General features: G+C 35.2%; 2 protein-coding genes across 2 annotated transcripts; both read right to left on the bottom strand.

The window, feature by feature from the left end:
* Positions 1-447: 447 nt before the first annotated feature.
* LOC116295795 (globin-1-like) lies at positions 448-6,615 on the bottom strand. The gene is made up of 3 exons (XM_089036932.1): positions 5,100-6,615; positions 2,141-2,366; positions 448-641 (listed from the first exon to the last, which is right to left on the bottom strand). Exons 1-3 carry the CDS (start codon positions 5,243-5,245, stop codon positions 507-509), a joined length of 507 nt encoding a protein of 168 aa, XP_088893058.1. The 5' UTR covers positions 5,246-6,615; the 3' UTR covers positions 448-506.
* Positions 6,616-7,574: 959 nt separating this feature from the next.
* LOC116295796 (globin-1) lies at positions 7,575-14,601 on the bottom strand. The gene is made up of 3 exons (XM_031703729.2): positions 14,456-14,601; positions 11,698-11,923; positions 7,575-9,104 (listed from the first exon to the last, which is right to left on the bottom strand). Exons 1-3 carry the CDS (start codon positions 14,599-14,601, stop codon positions 8,967-8,969), a joined length of 510 nt encoding a protein of 169 aa, XP_031559589.1. The 3' UTR covers positions 7,575-8,966.
* Positions 14,602-16,249: the final 1,648 nt, after the last annotated feature.

The raw sequence follows: 16,249 nt of genomic DNA, 5'->3' as shown, positions 1-16,249 counted from the left end.
TTCGGTGTTGTATGTGAGTAAAGTTGTTTGTTGGTTCTCTCCTGTGCTTCGAGGGTTTTGCGGGTTCTCCGACTTTCCTCCCTCCGTAAAATCAACTTCTAAATTCCAATTGGAATCAAGTGGAAGAACAGCCACACTGTGAAATCCACTGTTAATCCCATTTTTATGTCCGCAAAAGTAATAGGAGTGAACGCACTCATATGTTCCTTTATAAGTGTTCCTTCGGTTCTCCACAGTACACGAACAAGTCAGTTGCGCATGCGCACGCCTTGACAAATTGCCTTGGATTTCCTTTTTCTTGACTTAGATTTTCCTTGACATGGAATTCACGCTGATTTATGTATCACTGCAGTGTGACACGCTATTTCGCAAGAACGCAAAAGAAAAACGCAACAGAAAAATACAAATAATGTAGAATATTTATGTTAGAAAAAAGCTTAAATTTGTAGGACCTTGAACTTCCATTTCAATGAAATTATTTAGTCTATTAATCCCGACATTCAGTATCATTTCTTTTGTAGTCCTCTCTTCATCGTGTCAGCAATAAATCGAAATAATATATTCCAAGCATCTGCGGTTTCCTCAGTCCATTGTGATTCCAAGAGGTCTTGAAGGGTCTCAATCAATGCCAACTGCATTGCCTGAAATACAAAAACATTAACACTAGTAAAGACAAACTATTAATCGAAGGACGCGGGAGAAAAGCAATAGCAGCGAAGACACTGCACCTACGCACCGCAAAAAAAATTAAATCTGAAAAATTATTTTTTTTAGAAACTATTTGATGGAGTAGTTAATTCGCTTTGGTTTTCCCCTCGCGAAACCTAACAAACTAAATTCCAATTCGACCTGTGACTTAGTCGAATAAACATGGCATGATCTTAAATTTGGTTTCTCCACAGATTTGGATTAATTGCATTTTATTTAAAAAGAACACCTGACTTTTTAATTATTAAAGTTAAAATTATTTAACGGGGGCCGGAAAGCCACTATTTTGTGGGGGAGGGCCATTATTTTTTGAGTGCCGTTTAGGGGGGAGGGGCTACAAGTTTTTGAAATGCGCTCTGGGGGACCATTACTTTTTGAGCCTGAGGTCGTTAAAACATTGTCATGCATTAAAAATGGCATTTTTTCGAGATTTTGAAGTCAAATATTTTGCACCTTTTCAACACTCCATGTATATATATATCTGCAGTTTCCAGTGAACTAAGCTTGTATATTCAGAACAGAGTAATGCGGAATAAATCAGCCTACACTAGCTCCAAGAGTTTGGACAAGTTGGAAGTACGTTTTTCATTCACTCATACCTGCTGTTCAAAGGATTTGCATCAATCCAGTAACATAGTTAAGGAGGTTTATAGCTGGTACTAGTCCTTAACTTTGATTGTCATGAATATAATTCTCAGTCATTTGAGTTATAGTACATAAAATTAGTGGTTGTATTTCAAGTTTTTTGAGACAGATTTGATTGTTCATCAATTTTTTTTTACATTGTGCCTTTCAGGAATTTCTTTTTCAATTACTAGTAAAATTAGACCTTTAGCTCACCATCGGTGCCAATATGGATCCAATGAGAGCTGTTATGTTAGTTGCTATCGGAATTGTTCTTGGAATAACATAAATGGACCTCTCATGGCCAAACTACAATTTCTAATCTTATAGTGCCCAGCGAATCGTCTCAGTCAAGCTCAGTACACTGAGACTGGGTTATCGATAGACCTAAGAAACGGTCTAAAAATCAAACGATTTAACACACCTTGCATGGGTCTCTAATCTTACACACATGTACTTGCCCTTTAACTATAGGTTGGCTTTCAGAATTATGCCAAAATAGCATTATTGGATATTTGTTAAACAATGCTTTTTTCAAAAAGTTCTGGGCTTTCCGCGACTTAGCGCAGGCTGTCTCCCACAGGTTCAATGAAAGGAAAACCTGCAGACTTTTATACATAGAGTCTCCTGCATAATACAATGTGATTATATCCAATATCGCATACTTTGAAATCATTCCATACATAGTGCTTCATCAACTTTGTCAATCAATATTACCCAACCAACGTTTAGCAGCCATGGGCAGCACGTATGTAGCAGTAGTGATGTACTCATTCAGACCCTGACATGCATTAGTAGACAAACTTACATCAAGATAAGATGGTTTAAGGGCACGTGCGATATGTCTCTGCCCCAGTCCCTCCAGGTATGCAGCAAAACTCTCCGTATCATCCATGGCTGTAACAGCATTTTCCACGGCCTTCATAACTCGTTTAGCGTGTCCATGTAAAGCATTTGCTCTTTCAAGCTCTTCTCGCTTAAGGTTCACAAACTCAGGAAATAGTTTCTGGAAGTCTGGATTGACATCGAAGAATCTAAAGAGAAAACATCCCTAAACTCTGAGAATAATTCTTGCGGTGCATGTTGTATGTAATGCCGCAATGTTAGTTGGCGATAACAAAACATGCCTCCTTTCTCACTATAATTAGTTTCTCGTTACAATTATCTTCTCTTAGATCAACTAACATGGCGGCTGTTTTATTGTTATTTATATCCAAAAGGATTTTGAGCCTTTCATTCTCAGCCCAAGAGGGTACTGAATTTGTCTATCCATCTATCTATAATAATAATAGTAATGATAATAATAATAATAATAATAATAATAATAATAATAATATAATAATGATGATTATGATAATAATAATAATAACAATAATAATAACAATGATATAACAATGATATAACAATGATATAATAATGATGATTATGATGATTATGATGATAATAATAATAATAATAATAATAATGATAATAATAATAATAGGAATGGATGTAGTGCATTTTTTCACTTCATGGTTATATTTTGGAGGACATCATTCATCATTCATCTCGAATAAAAAATAATAATTGAAGATTTTTTCCTCGATTATATTTTCACATTTCAGTTTTATCTAAATTGGGCTCCCTGTGCCCATTGGGAGCTCCGCTTTTAGGCAGTACCTAAAATTATATATTATACATGTAGAAATAAATTTGTGAAAGGTGCCTAACGGCTTTTACTAGCAAGTCTTCCTTGATACTCGGATAATACCAAATAAACAAAATATATATAGTCATGATACTGAATATCAAAATGTTATATCGATGCATGTTCGTTAAAGTTCATTTTTAGTTTCTCATTTATGTTTTCCGTCAATCAAAAGTAAGAATAAGCCTGGTGGTTAAGAAAGATTAAAAGACTTATTTGTGCGGTAAGGACGTACGGATGACGTTTTGCAGTAATAGACCATTTGAACCCTCAGGGTAATAATGTTAGTTAACAGTTAACTTAAAGAAGGCACGAGTGGGTGACCTACTGTGTATCATTTACTCTTCAGTCGATGATCGCGTCCGGTCCTCAACGATAGAAAGTGCATTCTCCGCAATTTTTTTGTGATAAAGAAATCAAATGAAAGAGCGAAAGTACGAAAGAAGGAAGGAAGGAAGAGCTAATAAGCAGGCAACTGAATGCATAAGCGAAACGATCAGATAGATGGTCTGCGAGACTGTAAAGGCTGAATATTTAGTTCCATTATCCTTGACCATATCGATCACCGGATCACATTATCAGTTGAAAGTAGCGCAAGAAATGCCGGCGGAAACTTAGAGAAAAAAATGAATACAAAAGAGATATTTTCAAAGAGTTTTGTCTGACCCAGATGTTGAATATTTTATGAACAGCCATTTAATCTAATCAGATGAGAATATTTCCTGTCTTTTTCTTGATGTCTTTCAAGGTTCAAGCCAGTTTAATGTCTATATTAGAATATCCTATTTATTATTGACGTATACGTTGTTCTCTCCTTTGCAAAGAAGGCCTTTTCTCCAGATTCTCTGCTTTTCCCCCCTCCATAAAGATTAACACGTGAGTTGAGAGCGTTGTGCTTATAAAAACACTTTATTCTACTCATGATAAACAAAAGATAGAAAAACACTGAAAGCAATAAATATAAAATTATTGAAAAAACCTACGACAAAGTCGAAACAAATTAAAAACCCCAATCAATCAATATACGAATTAGAAAGCAAAGGTGGATACGAGATGGTATAATGATATATTTATTTCAAGAGAGTTATAGTTGCCAAAATGCTACAAAGCGCGCTGAGACCGTTGAGGATCATGGGATACATTTCTTTTCAAACAAAAATCAAGCTTTTGATATGAACTGCAGCGTGATCGAGGATAATCAATAGGGGGATGTAACTGGTAAAACTAAGACTTCACGTCGATCAATAGTTATCAAGCGAACGAAACATGTAAAATGTATCTACCCTATAATTCTGGCCGCCGGTCTCAGCTTTTAAGCTTTTCAGGTCATGATTGACTGACTTTATTAAAATAAACTTATAACTAGCTTGTAGTTGAAGCATTATACAGTGCGCCTGCTGTTCAACTTCATGCATCTAATCAATGCCTCCATGCCATTTCTTTATATATTATTTCTTTATTTTTTATTTTATTTCTTTATTTCTTTATTTTTGCAGCTTCCTAATATTCTTGACAAAGTTCTCGGGATAAAAAGATATTGCAAGATCGAAGATTAAGTTTTTTTCCTATTTTTATAAATAACAATAAAAATATAACGGTTTTTTTTAATTTTCAGTTCTGCATTGTTTAAATCCTTAAGCAAAAATCTTTGATCTTTTAAATAGAAGTATATCAGAAACCGAAATTTTGGGATGTTATCCATGATATTTTCTATTTGTTAAGAGAAAAAGAATAAGAAACAGAATATAAGGGGGGATATCCCATAATTTCTGATATACTTTCAATATACTTAAACTTTATGTAGTAGAAAAGAAAAAAAAAGTGTTACGCAGAGTACATGAAGATCAAATTCTCTACACTTATTCTTCGTAAAGTTTAAAAATAAAGTTATATTTGATTTGGTTCAAAACCGAATAAAAATAAAAAATACTTCCAAACCTCTGGCTTAAATTTGCTTAATATTTTATCGACCAAAACTTAAAAGTTTTTTAATTCTTAATCTTTTTTATGCTACAAAACTATCCCAGATCAGTATTATCTTCTTGGAAGGCAATTTGGCAATATCTTTAAATCAACTTACCTTAGAAACGTCTTTTTCCCCACCGAGTTTTTGTGAGCATCAATAGTTTCCCAAGTCTCTCGTACAAGGTATTTTTGCGCAGTTGATAACGGGATGGATATAGAGTCCTGATGTAGTCTTGAGTGAGTAGATGAACCACAACCCATGTTTCAATTGTCGTTCCACTTTACAGCTAACACTCCGTAGACTATTCTTACTCTCATCGAAGAATACAGAGGATAGTTCAGTTAATCACTCCCTCCCTATTTTAGACAGGAAACTTTATTGAATAGATGATGCAAACTTTGGAATTGGTGATTCATGTCATGTCTTCTTCCTTATGAATTCAAAATATGCATGATATCGAATATGACACAACAGGTGTATTAAGATGATAAAGAGAGAATGAGAACAAAATTGTCCAGTTGCTAGGAAACCAATCTTAGTTTTCTAGAAATTGCCAGTCATGTTGTTGAAAGTCAGTGGTTACATTTTTTGGTTTAATCTTAAGAGATTCTCACAAATAAGAAGAGGCGATTGGCTGAGCTGCAGATACTACTCGGAAGTCAATGTCGCTCCATTGCGTCAAAATATACCTTTCAGTCAGACATAATTTTCTAGTCTTTGATGGGAGAATTCAGACGCAAATACATACAATACATATGTAAATATTTAACTCTAGTCAAAAAATCTTCTTTTGATCTTTTCCAAAGAGAAACATTATAATATTTCGATGACTAATCTACTTAGTGTTCCAATTGGTTACTGGTAGTTGATTGGGCAAATAACCCAGGATGGCACACTTTTATTAATTGGCCTCGGTTAAGAGGGACTCTTCATCATCTTATGAAATGACCATGCTATAAACAGACTCCCACGTTAACTGAACAAGTTCTTTTAAAACCTTTTGAAGGCAAAATAACAAACGGAGCTAGCCGTGCAAAACGTTATCTTAAAAGTATTGCAAAGCAAGCAAGTATTGGCAGAGCAATACAAGGCGTAACATGATAACAAATTGCAGGTATTTTAATTTCTCCACAACATGACACAACTGATTAGCCTTTACCTAAACGAGCAGGGGACTGGAACCAGGTTTCTCAAACTTAATTTAATTCAAAAACAAAAACCTCGCCACAACAAAGATCACATAAACATAAGTAAGAAATGAAAAATTAATCTAGTTTTGGCAAGTTGTAACGACATGATGAATGATATTTTTAAAAATTTGTAAAAATACAGATATTGTATGATTGGCTGGACGCGGTTTGGCTGGACACCATAAATCTCTTCTGGTAATCTTGAATACTCTCTATTGTTTCTCTAAGGCTAAACATCCTAAAACCTGGTCAACCAGCTTATCATTCGTTGTTCTTTCATGTGATGGGGTTATATTTTATGGAACAATTACTAAATTGGTATTTCAAACTTGGCAATATCGGCAAAAAAATGACTGACAGTTCATTGAATGTAAAGTTACTAATTAGAGATAATGCTTGCCAAATTTTTTTTAGATTGTTCATAACTAGGCGCTGTCACTTCTTCTGACAGCCCAACTTTGTAGCAAAGCCATTTATCTGTATATATATATATATATATATATATATATATATATATGTATATTTATTTATTTAAAATTATCATAAACGTAGTGGATACGAAATATTAACTTATCTAGCGACTGTTGGATTCTCATTTGATTGGATTATGCAGGATAAATTATTTAATTTTGGGATAGTTCAAATTTGAATCCTCTTGGGGAATTGGAAACATCATAGTCATGATCACTGACACAATCAGTAAAAGGACAAGTTTCAAATGTTTTTATCGGCCGCCATCTTGGATTCTCCTTGTTTACATTAAATATTTTTTGTCTAAAAGGATCTTTTTAGTATAATTTAGTTTTGTTTCTTATCGCTCAGGTATTGGCATCAAACAAGCCGAAAGGTAACCGTCTGGTAATGCAAGCACTACCGTTGATAGTACTTCGAACTTAAGAAAACATGTCAGAACTCATGAAAACAAACGTGGGACTCATACATCAAAGCCCTTTGTATAGACCACTTAACATCCTATCTACTTAAACAAACATCGTGTATATACTGTAGCGAAACGGAAAGGAGATTCAAACGTGAATGAAGTCACGTTTAGCAACAGCCATATAAGATTAAATGAATGGAGGACCATCCCTAGAAATACCTGCATTTCTATCGCCTACTTACCAACCACACGCGCGAAATCATGCATTTGCCATTTGCCATCGCAACAAATAGGGTTTTAGTGGACTTAAGTCAATATGTTTCCATAACATCGTCGAAAAACAAAAAAAATTGAAACGGCAAGTTTCTATTGAATGCAGTAAAAACATCTTGATTAACGTTCAATAAATTTTACTACGTCGCAGTGAAGGTACGATTTCGTGCGCGTCATTGGGAAGTGATACGCCTAAAAGGCCTCATAAAGAATGAGTACCCAAACCACCATCAACAACAAACGATATTTAGCAATTCCTTTTTGTTTTACAATGATACTCAAATATTTAAAGAATGGTCAATGCTTAGGGTGCTTAGTTGTGCGTATATCCAGTTCTGGATGCACGCTGGAGGTTGCTAACCACGAACTAAAGAAGCGTAAGTGTCGTACGAGGCGTATCCGAGTGCAACTCTTGCTTCTTGAGCGTTTAAGCAACCTTCCAAGTGCTTCCAGAACTGGATATACGCACAACTAAGCATTGACGATTACTTTTACAACATAAAGCAAAACCGTACAAAAAAGAATTATTTGATCAAAAAAATTCAAATATTATTCTTTAACGAAATTTTCATTATACATAGTGCGCGCTACTCAATCACGTCAGCGTGCACCATCCATTTTTGGATGCTCGCGCACGCTAAATAACCAATCAGAGCGCGCGTTATATAATGGCTATGTTATAATTAACATTACATGTATCAGTAATATGAAATCATTTTAGTCCATTTGCTATCCTTTGACAGTCACTGTTCTATAGGAATGCACATCAGTTCCATTTATATACACAATAATACACATGCTTATATTTACATTTGCGAGACCCTTCTAACAAATTATGACGTACAATAAATTACCTTTTAATGTAAATTCGGGCAGGCGATAAATTGCTTCATCATGCACATTGTCAAAGTAGATTCGCATACTACTTTGACAATGTGGTGACGGAATTTATATTCAATAAGAGGATAGACACATAAAAAACTGATGTCAATTTGTTTCTACAATAACAAAAACGATAAAAACATTTCATTTTTAGCGATCAAAACAACCAACGGAAAGAGCGCGCGCTCGTTGATGTCAGCTTTATCTGTCTGTCCTCTTATTGATGATAAAAAATAACCAATCAGCGCGCGAGAAATTTGTAAGTTATTGTAAAAAACACAAACAACACTGTTTTTAATTTGTTGTTCCGCGTTAGGCAAGACTATTCGATGCTAACCCTCAGTACAGTGCTTAGCGGAAATGATTGGGTACGAATTCATTCTCAAAACATGATATAAATTCTGTCTTTTCTCTATTATCTCTCGTGTTGCTGCAATTGGTAATTGCACATAGGTCTGGAAGTTGCCCTGCTATATATATGTTTTCTTATAAGTGGCATTCTGATATTCCATAAAAACCGAATTTCGTGAAATATTGAAAATGTGAAAAGGTATCATTACATGAATTAAAAATGTGGTAGAGTGTGAATCGAAATGGTAGCATTACGTTAATGTCCGATAGAAACTGTGAAAAAAAACAACAACATTTGTTTGACTACGTGAGGCATGTTTGCATGGGTACCTTAGCTGGAGAAATGGTCAAATTACCTTTACAGAAGACTATATCAAAGTGTACACCCTCTTCAGAGTCACAACACTATTTGTTAGACTGTAGCCCTCTCTTCATTGTATCTGCAATAAACCTAAACAAAATATTCCAAGCCTCTGAGGTTTCTTGAGTCCATTGTGACTGCAGTAGATCTTGTAAAGTGTCCATCAGAGCCACTTGCATTGCCTGGAATACAATATATACAATATTCTTTTACTGTAAAAGGAAGGCACAGTTGAATGCGTTACGTGAATAACATAATATTATTAGATAACAGTTGACTGATATTTCATTATTTCGGTTAATATTATGGTCAGCGCTTGTAAAAATATTAAGCAATTATTGGATGAGGTTGAGCATGATATCGTAAATTATCAAGACCAAGGCTGAAGGCTGATGCAGATATTAACACAGCCTCGGTCTTGAAATTTACGATATCATGCAATAATCGAATTCAATAATTGCTTTATTATACATTTTGTATACTGGAAAAAAATTAACAAGAACATTAAATTGTAGAGATAAGAAATATGAACGCCATGATGTCACGGTGAAAAACGCAAAATTCTCAATTCAGAAAAATTTCGAGAATTCTTCATATAATATATAAAAATAAGTTCAGGATTCCTTAAATAGTTGTTTTTGTACATAATTCTGGAAATAAATACACATGATGAATAAAAACAAAGCTACCACAGCGTGACCTCGAATGAACTGGACATGATAAATGTATTATCGGTAGGAAAACCTACAGATAATACATTTATCATGTCGAGTTCACAGGATATCAGGGATTGGCTGAGGGCTCTTGACCAATCAGAATTGAGATACTTAGTAAAATGTGTAATAATGTCAATTAACAGACAATTGGCCTAAAAATTAGTAGTTTACTAACAATCGGGAATACCCATCCACACCCTCTCTCATAAACTGATAACTGAGTAGAAAGATAAATAAGAGGTCACTGGAGAATAAACATTTTCGGCTTAGACGTAATGTTTTTCCATTTTAGACCACTTGTCATTCTCTTAGGGCTGATATCATTCTTATTTGAGTTGTATCCATATTCATGTGTCTTTTGATGCACAACCGTTAAAAAAAGAAATGATAATCTAGAGAATGACTCGTACGCTGAATTGGAAAAACATTACGCCTAAGCTGAAAAGGTCTATGGAGCGGACGACCCTTCTCCAAAATGTCTTTAATGCGAGGCTAACATGAACATACAAAAGAAACCCTTCTGTACTAAATGGAATCTGTGGCATTTCTTTTGTAGCCGTGTTAGCCTCGCATTCAAGACAATTTTGAGAAGGGTCTATTGACTATACAATAATTTAGCTAGTCATCCGACTTAATTATCACCACACACGACAGAAAACACGGACGAACCTTGCCTTGATTTAGGTCGGAAGTAGCAGAAATACTTAATCAGGCAAAAGTGTATAAGTAGATAGTAGTTTTAAGCAAGTTGAAAAATTTGATTCTAAATTACCCTTGACAGGAACGAATGGAGAGCTGGGTACTAATCGGGAGTTATGACGATATGGCGAATTGAGAGCAAAAGCTTTAAAGTTCTATATCTATCAAAGTATCTTAAAACGAAAGAGAAAAAACCACAAAAAATATAAGCTTGAGTAGTTATAAGCTAGTGACAAATGACATATCCAGGCTCAAACCATGCATAACTTGAACCAGTGTCTTGGTAGCCCAAGTTTTATCACAAATGGGCCACAGTTCAAAGAAATTACCAAAACAATATATGGCCATCAAAACAATGCACCGGGGCACTAGATCAGTTATTTTCTACCTCAAATCGAAAGTGTATTGCAGATAGTGAAAGGGATTAGCTGTAGACTGGATAGGGGCCGGCTAGTGTATCCCCTAATGACGTCATCGGACTAAAACATTATCCCGCGTAATCCGTTCATTATAAGGGCGGATTGGCCTAAAATGGGCAGCATAGAACACTTTCAAAGTAAGTACGGTGCCTCAGCTTCTGCGGATGCTAATTAGGAGGTGGACAGTTCAAATCCCATCGTTTACAAACAATAATCATTATTCTTTTTTTACAGTCAAGTTATCTTTTGTGTGTCACTCAAAGATAGGAAAATTACTGTCAATCCATGCAAAGGCAGCAGTCATGTAACCCGCCCAGCTGCCTCAATAGTAAATAACCACCTGAGACCTAAGAATATAACTCCACATGCTCATTTGGTGATAGATTAGTGATACATCAGTTACTCACGTGCCTTCATTGGTTAATTGGTTCAATATAGGTATTAGCTCTTTTTTTAAGACTGCTAATAATGCTATCATGAGAAGTTCTTAGGATAGTACAGACTAATAGACGCTTAAAATAGACATCTCTATTATAGACCGGCGCCAATCGGTACTTGTACCAGTTGGACGCATTAGTCTGTACTAGTGGTTGTTCTATGTAAATAATAGTACTTCTTAATAGCTCAACCAATTCCCTTTGAACACCATTCAGACTTCAATTGCTTTTTGATTCCCCCTTTTTCAAAAGACATGTATATGAGTCTTGGTAAGCAAAGTATACCAATGACTTTTTAACGTCCTTAGGCTTCGTGAATATGTCCATTCACGTGCTTCAAGGTATGCATTTATGAATTATCAGCCAAAAACGTACTCGTTTCACACTTGGCTAAAGTTATCGAACTCATTCAAACATGCAGTCGTTAATTTAAGATAAATGAGTTCGACCCTCTCTTTCCCCATCTCTTCCCTTCCCGTCCGTTAATCGCTCAAACTAACTTACATCAAGATAAGATGGTTTAAGAGCACGTGCAATATGTCTCTGCCCCAGTCCCTCCAGGTATGCAGCAAAACTCTCCGCATCATCCATGGCTGTAACAGCATTTTCCACGGCCTTCATGACTCGTTTAGCGTGTCCATGTAAAGCATTGGCTTTTTCAAGCTCTTCTCGCTTAAGGTTCACAAACTCAGGAAACAGTTTCTGGAAGTCTGGATTGATATCGAAGAATCTAAAAGAGAAAGCGTCCCTAAACTCTGAGAATAATTCTTGCGGTGCATGTTATATGTCATTGCCCCCATGTTAATTGACTTAAAAAATAATTCTCATTCCTCATTATGATTAGCTCTTCATTGTAGTTATCTTCTCTTAGATCAACCAACATGGCGGCTGTCTTATTGTTATTTTTATCCAAAAGGATTTTGATCCTTTGATTCCCAGTCCAAGGGTACTGAATTTGTCTATCTATCTATCTATAATAATGAAAGTCTGGATTGATATCGAAGAATCTAAAGGGAAAACATCAAGCATCACTAATAATTATTTGTTATCATTCCAATTTTTCCGTCGTTTTGATTGGCCGAGACAACCGCAAATATCTACCTGCAAATAATATTCTGCTCATGCGCATTATGATGTAGTGCGGTTTTGCTCCAAAACTCTGCTCGTGCTCAGTAATGATGCACTTGTCAACATGGCTAACTTGTTTGATAGACAGCAAAAATAGCCAAAATGCGACAAGAAAACGCGGGGGGGGGGGGGGGGGGGATAATTTCAATAATTAAACGATTATTGAACAAGGTCGTCACAAAATATCGTGATTTTTAGTGTCAAAAGCAATTCTTTGCCTCTGCTGACGACTTGCCCTAACAGTTTTGTCAAAAAAAAAACAAACAACAACAACAACAACAACAACAACAAAAAAACCCAACAATACACACACAAAAAAAAAACAAAGATATAGCTGCCATGTTGTTGGAATGAACAAGAGGAACTAATAAGGGATGCTTTGTTGTTTGGCACTTGTTACCTATCACCCTCGATCCTCATGGCTGGTGGGGTCTTATTATTATACCAATCTAAAAATGACCAGTCCACTGAAAATGATAACTAGAGATAGGGGTGCTAGTTATACCCTCCGGTTAATAAGCTCCTCAAGTTTGTACTAATAAGAAAAGGAAAGTTTGCATTGCCGAGGGTACCGCTATAGATGTTTAGTCTTGGAATACAGCAGAATCGCTGCGAGCTTTAAGAAACCAATGAATAACATAACAATGAGAATTAAAGCCATATGGAGGGTTATAATAAATAGATAAAAACATCATCACTTTATTCAAATAAAGTTTTGGATATAATTGTAGCTTAGTTAGTATTCCCATTCTACTGTTTTTTAACTGTAATGATTGTAGTGATAAAAACTATAAGATACTTATTCCTCAGAGCTGTTTTCGTCGTGCGACTGATACAACTGTTTCTCGAAGGTTTTGTCAATTTAAAAGCATTGAATATGCCATGACTAGCGACCAAAAAAATATACTAAAAAGGAGGAGAAATTAAAAATACTGATGTTAAGAATAATCATAGAAACGTTTTTCATGTGACGTATGAAAATAGCAAGATTTTTTAAAGCTGAAAACGGTGTTGATATTCAAGACTGTCATGGAGATGTTATTATAACTTTGAAGTTTTGCGAACACAGATCGCAAGCATACTATCGATCATAGATATGATTTTTTAAACATGAAGGCAAATTTCGCGTGGGCATTTCTTCTTTGTGTGAGTTGTAAGGTTCAAAGATTCGTTCATTCTCTGGATGGATTACAATCTTCACGAAATTTTGCAGCTTTAGTAATTGAACTATATGAAATTGGACTGCAAACTCTTTTTTCTGATAAAACAAAAACAAAGTTCGATAGCATGACGAGATCGTGAAAAACGTCAATAGACCCTATCTTTCCCCTATCTTCACATTCAAATTCAAAAGACTTGAACTTGTCAATTTTTACCCTTCCTTGAATAAGTCTGTTTTACTACATTGATCAGATATTCGCATTCACTCGCATAATGATGTTTAGTTTCAGTCGAATGGTTTCAAGGCCGTCACTCAGCGGTTTATGCCGGGTAAGAGATGCTCTTCGTCCCAGGAAATGAATGATGAGTACTATATAAATTGCTGTCAAAGTTCGGTAAAACACTAAGAGCAACTTTATTCCCATCCAGTTATTCATCATGACGAGAAAAACCCTCGCAGGTAAATATATAAAATAATAAAATGATCATTTGAATCTAAACGACAGTAACAACGCTGATTGAAGGTTCTACTTATGACTTTTCGTTTCAATTTATTATCACTCAACGCTATTTTTATATGGATGGTTTATTTTTAGATTTATTCAGCGGTTTTGTCTAATATGTAAAAAAGAAGATCAGAAATATTGCTGAAAGTATGCTCGATATTAAAAAAGTACTTTTGAATTCCATCTCGTTTGAGTAGTCGAGATTAGTGTTTGGTAGAACGAAACTCTCCTTTTAGTAAAGCCTACCAATATCGCAAAACCAGTTCTCGGCTCGGTCATGCGCCGATCTGTTTTCCGATCTTTTGTTTCTTTAATTTGAACTTGGTTGCGTGTTGGTTAATTTATTTGTTAAATCGAGTTTTACAGTCAAAAGATAGATCAAATAAGAGGTTTGCTGTGGGCTTTTTTTTACGAAGAATTGCTTAAATAAATGTGTGTTGTATAAATTAGTTTTGAAAAAAACTTACCTTAGAAACGTCTTTTTCCCAACGGATTTTTTTTGAGCATCGATGGTTTCCCAAGTCTCTCGTACAAGGTATTTTTGTGCAGTTGACAGCGGGATGGATATAGGGTCTTTGTGAAGATTTGAGTGCGCAGATGAACCACAACCCATGATTTCAACTAGGAGAAGATATCTTCGAGACGGAAAAAAGAGCGGTCTATTTGTATTTGTAAGCTTCAGTTATCTGATGTGGCATTCAAAATGAAGTAGCATCAGACGACATGTCTGAAACAGAAATTGGTCCCTTCACTCTTCTGGGCTGTATTCAGTAACCGCTGACCTAAATGATAAAACATAACAACACAATCAGAACTTCAGTTTTCTATTAACTACAAAGCTACTTAGGATACTTAGACACTGAAATAATTAATTTCAAACAAGAAGTGATTTGCCTCCGGCTGGTTCATACGGAAATAAGTATTGATAAAATAAGTCAAGTTAACAGCATAATATTTTTTCTCAGTTATACTATCTTCTTTAAAAACAATATCGGCGAATATGCTATCCTATATATTAAGTGGCGAGTTTCTTATACACTCAATTGAAGAATCGTTGTCGGGTTCAGAAACAGAGAACATAGAAGCTGAGACCGAAATGGCACATGGGAAGTACGTTGATTAGATGCATGCTGTGACCGGCGACCCGTGGCATCATCCACGCGTTTGGCATTCTGAACCGACTGCATGGATGGCACAAATTAATAAATTATAATATAATCATGTCATTTTCCATGTGCCATTTCGGTCTCAGCTTTTATGTTCTATGTTTCTGAACCCGACAACGATTCTTCAATTGAGTGTATATTACACATTTTGCAGACATATTGTAATGAAATACAAAATTAAAGAAATACTAGAAATTTCTTGAACATATTAAACACCAGTTAGTGCATGTGTTGCCATGACATTTTGTAAGCATATTTATAAGTATACCTGCGTTCAGAGTATATCATTCATAGTAAAATGTATTATCTGTCTAGGGGATTCCACGAACTTTCACGAGAAAACCGATATTGCACGAATTTGGTGTTTTGATGGAATATAATGGCCAAACATTAACGATTTAAAGCAAAATCTAAAGTGGGTTTGCTGATTTTTCATGCGATTCCACGTGCCAATACCCGCTTGTATACGTCATCTCTAGCCAATCAGCGCACGCATTTAAGATTTGCTATGAGATTCTATATGGAATATATTATCTTGAACTGACTACATGATTTTAATATCAGTAGCAACCAGCCTGTATACAATCAAAATGCTGCTATGAATAGAGGACTCGTAGTCTCTGTAATAAGTGACTTTGCAAAAAGAATCTTCTGGATCATCACGTCCAATCGTTTTTATTAAAAGCTAATGGTAATTTGGTAATGTAATGAAGACATACTCCATCAGGAAGTGGGAATGAAAATGTCTATTGTTTTTTCTTCTTCAAAAACCATTAGCTAATGTTGCCCGAGGGAGTCAGTTAGAATACACAACGGAACTGGCTTAAAGCAAGGTCATTGAAGAAATTGAACCAATTCTATAACTGAAACCAAAACTGAGTTTGTTGAATGACAACTTCTTTATTCATGTCATTTTTTGTTTATATACAGCCCAACGCCGGGTTTATATCACAGTACAGAGACATGCGCGCGTTTTATATTTCTCAAATATACATCGGCACATATCCATTAATATTTTTAATGTTTCAGTTTGCATGTAATTAGGTATTTCTATATATGTATAAGTGTATACGACAACCTACACCCGAGTGTGTG

Source organism: Actinia tenebrosa, unplaced genomic scaffold (genome assembly GCF_029948245.1).
Source record: "Actinia tenebrosa isolate PJP-AT-01 unplaced genomic scaffold, QUT_ActTen_1.0 PGA_scaffold4__44_contigs__length_22323623, whole genome shotgun sequence".
NCBI classification, from domain to species: domain Eukaryota; kingdom Metazoa; phylum Cnidaria; class Anthozoa; order Actiniaria; family Actiniidae; genus Actinia; species Actinia tenebrosa.
This window is presented reverse-complemented; position numbering and strand designations above follow the sequence as displayed.

Coding starts and splice junctions, on each gene's coding strand:
- LOC116295795 (XM_089036932.1), bottom strand. CDS start 5,245: ATGGGTTGTGGTTCATCTACTCACTCAAGACTACATCAGGACTCTATA. Junction 2,367..5,099: donor GGGAAAAAGACGTTTCTAAG/GTAAGTTGATTT, acceptor TTTTCTCTTTAG/ATTCTTCGATGTCAATCCAG. Junction 642..2,140: donor TTAAACCATCTTATCTTGAT/GTAAGTTTGTCT, acceptor TTTGTATTTCAG/GCAATGCAGTTGGCATTGAT.
- LOC116295796 (XM_031703729.2), bottom strand. CDS start 14,601: ATGGGTTGTGGTTCATCTGCGCACTCAAATCTTCACAAAGACCCTATA. Junction 11,924..14,455: donor GGGAAAAAGACGTTTCTAAG/GTAAGTTTTTTT, acceptor TTTCTCTTTTAG/ATTCTTCGATATCAATCCAG. Junction 9,105..11,697: donor TTAAACCATCTTATCTTGAT/GTAAGTTAGTTT, acceptor ATTGTATTCCAG/GCAATGCAAGTGGCTCTGAT.